The 3,551-nt window shown below is 40.3% G+C and overlaps 1 protein-coding gene across 6 annotated transcripts in view; it reads right to left on the bottom strand.

Annotated features, from left to right (window-relative positions):
* Positions 1-3,551, bottom strand: part of LOC103129987 (sickle tail protein) — a 69,167-nt gene that overhangs the window by 27,835 nt on the left and 37,781 nt on the right. For all 6 annotated transcript variants that reach the window (XM_016665589.1, XM_016665588.1, XM_016665584.1 and 3 more), the window contains 3 exons: positions 1,049-1,182; positions 636-783; positions 283-556 (listed from right to left, as the gene is read on the bottom strand). In XM_016665589.1, coding sequence (XP_016521075.1) covers positions 283-556; positions 636-783; positions 1,049-1,182 — 556 coding nt within the window. The remainder of the gene's footprint in view (positions 1-282; positions 557-635; positions 784-1,048; positions 1,183-3,551) is intronic.

The raw sequence follows: 3,551 nt of genomic DNA on the forward strand, positions 1-3,551 counted from the left end.
ATATATATAATTTTTAAAGTAGTGGCTTTTTAAAGTTAAGTAAAAAATAAAATTCCACCCATCCCCCCCAAAAAGAAGAAGCAGAAAATGAGGAATATCATCTGTGATACTATCGACTTATTTAAAAGGTATATTGTGGTATCATTTTCTGGTAACATCGCCTAACCCTCCTTGGTATAAAACTTGCAGAATAACAAAATATAACCAGGAAACTAAAAGGATCATAAACTGTAGGTAGGCATGTTTGACCAGCTACAGTGAAGCCCATATTTTCTATGATACCTTGACTACACTGATCAAGTCTAGTCCATGACTGGGTGTCGTAGGAGAGCTGTTGTGTTGATTGGAGGTGACTGTGCTCTTCATTCTGCTGGGGGAGGCTGAGGCTCTTGAACTAGTCTCAGCCTGGCTCTTGGGTGGGGGGGCTTTGACTGAGTGCCGAGGCTGTGGTTTGGGTGAACTGCGTGTGCTCTGAGTCGTTGCTGTTTCCTGGTTGTGTATTTTCATGGGCTCCACTTGAACGGATCTTGCTGAGGGTGCTGAATCGGACACAAGTCTATGTAAAGCAAACAAAAGAGGGAAAGTCAACTTTTTCAGAACAGAATAGCTTAACTACAGAAAAAGTTGCTGAATACCTGCGGAGAGAGCTAAAAGATTCAGTCAGCACTTTGACCCTTTTCAACATGGAGTCCATCATGTGAGGTTCTTCTTTCAGGAAGCGCACTGCCTCCACTTCCAGCCTCAGCACTGAACGCATTTTTGCCTGCAGCACTGGAAATTCTCCTGGCAGAGAGACCAAACATACATACAGAAACATACACTCATGAGACATCAAATGTGAGTAGAGAAGAAAAACAAAGCATATTGTACCTGTATTTTTTAAGCTTAAAATTATATCAATAATATTTTGAAGTGTCTCTGTGTGTACCATTTTACCACCAAAAGTAACATGGCATATGCCAATACAGTGGCTGAATTTACATGAAAACTCAAACACTGATTTGTTGGCAAAATGAAGTGATGTGTGAGTTCAGTGGAACTGATCAACCTTTGAGGACAGCCAGAGCCTCTCCAAGCCTTTGCAGGCTGACTGCTCCCTCCTCCACATCTCTGAGTGTGAAGGATGGCTGGCCATGGACAGAAGACGAGTTTTCCAAACACTCCACAAAGTCTTCCAGTTCACTGTGGGAGGAACAAGACAGCTAAGGTGGGGAAATCATCATGTGATGGTTTTTTCTGGACAGCAGATGGTAGCAGAAACAAGCCTTAGGGACCTCCACAGTTTGTCTTGGCGTTCTTCTCATGAAGGTTTAACATCGAGATGGAATCACTGTAACACTTTGTGTTAAATTCTGACAAACTTTTTAATTCTATATGGTGCGACAAGAAAGTTGGTATGAACTTTAAGCTGGAGGATTATTCAACTCTTGGTTTCTCTGCCACTCTTGTTTTTATGCATAGATTACAAACACCAAGAAAAAAACGTTTGTTTTTTTTAAATCAATTTTGACACATCTAAAATGCTCCTTTCATTTTGAAAGCAGCTGACATTGTGTCTTGGCTGCTTTCAATCTGCAGTTGGATTGGATGTAGCCTGACCATCACCTTCTTGCACTATTCTGCTGGATTCAAATATTGCCTCACAGCTTGTGCTTTCTCCCATTCACTTGAATTCCTCCAGTGGAATTTCATCCTGGCCAGAACAGAAAGAGAAGTCATGAACGATGACATCAACTTTTTTGCACTGTTTTAAAATCGTAGTCTGCCTGTAGCTGCAGCGGAAGAAGTGAAGGAAGCAATTCAGTCTATGTTGGCCACACATCCAGATATTGCTTTAAAGGGGAAGTATTATGTAAAATGTACTTTTTTGAGCTTTAACAATAATCGTTTTTATTTATAGTGCACTTTGAGATTTCAAAATGAAATCTCAAATGATGATAGCAAGCTACTTTACAGTAGCCACAACTGTCCTGAAGCAGTCTGAAGGAAGTAAGGCTGCTATTTTACACCATTAACCCTTCTGATCAACAGCAGTAGGGAAGGTGGGTAAAGTGTCTTGTTCACAGACACAAACAATGAGGGCAGGAAAACCAGGAATCAAACCGGAGATCCACTGATTGCAGGGCGAACTCCTACCGCCTTCGCCACCATTGCTCCTTTACATTGTGTTGTAATGTTATTCCCTCATCAGAAACACACCTGGAGTGTTGTCTTGAGTATTTTATGCATGTTTGAAAAATCATTTAACCTCCAATGGCAAACATTCAGCTGTCTAAAATGCCTGGGTGCAGCTCCCCCCACTCAGCTCCTTCAGACTAGCCAGCAGCAATTAGCAGACACCTGTAGGAACAGTGCCTCAGCTGAGCTCATCATAGGAGTATCTTCTCAGTGAAATGCTGGTAAAAACATTGTTAAAGGGTTAATAGAGGAGTCATGTTGTGATGACTTCCTGAAGTCATCAGAAGGTGAAATTTCAGAAAGAACTGGAGTTCTTAAAGAGACAGAAGCACAATTTTAATCAGTAAGGCAAATTTCTTTTAAGTCATATTTGATATACGTAGCATTTGTATAACAACTGAAGGTAACATAGTTTCTTGATTAAGCTAAAAAATTGCACTATTTGCCGGGAAAACATAATACTACACCTTTCACATTAACAGCACTTCTCTCTTCACAGTGGAGGATGGTTGTTTACAGTGCAGGCAATTTACTGTTAAGCTTCATAGCTTTGAACGTGAGTATTAAATATGGGCAATTATTATCGATTGGGTAAAATTTTAAACTTCAACAGAGTCTAAACCTTGAGCTAGTAATCATTGCTAAATTGCAGAGAGCTCAGGCTTTCTGACCATCTGACCAAATGTAGGACAAGGGGCAGGTTTTTACCTGAGTAGATTGGGTGGTGAAATTGTATTAAAGTGGCCCTGGGTATCCAGCAGTCTTTGAAAACCATAAGTTATTTAATGTGCTCAATGTTTTATTCAATTCAGTAAAGAAAATACTTTGCTTATTTCAAAGGAAAATTAAATGTTATCATAATTCATATCATCCATGTATCTTCAAGGAGTCATTGTGGATGGTGATACTGTGGGCAGGAAGGATCTCTGGTTGCCATCAGAATTGCAACGTATCCAAAGACCATGTAGGTCACACTTTGTATTTGTTTATTTAAAAAAATATATCTAAAAATCAAGCTCTGCTGTTTTTTCCTGGTGCATTGAGTTCTAACTAGAAACAACCACTCAGAGCCTGGAGGCGGGTCTTAGCACTCCTCCCTCTCCCCTTGCTCTCTGCTACCACTACAGCTTTTTCCTGTCAGTACATCTTGTTGTGAATGCTCAGGCTAGTTAGCATAGCCACCTAACAGCAGATAAATGGTTTTGTTGCAGTGTAAGTTGTCATTAGCCAATAGCACATTTAGCAGAAAGTAAATGAGGTTGAGGGGCAGTATTAAGCCTCTCCCACTGGCTCTCATTGGTTGTTTTTGGTCGGAACAAAACAAAAGCATGTTTTCGTCTTCAGTGGACAATAATAACTCCAAGTGATATACA

Source organism: Poecilia formosa, unplaced genomic scaffold (genome assembly GCF_000485575.1).
Source record: "Poecilia formosa unplaced genomic scaffold, Poecilia_formosa-5.1.2 Scaffold595, whole genome shotgun sequence".
NCBI classification, from domain to species: Eukaryota; Metazoa; Chordata; class Actinopteri; order Cyprinodontiformes; family Poeciliidae; genus Poecilia; species Poecilia formosa.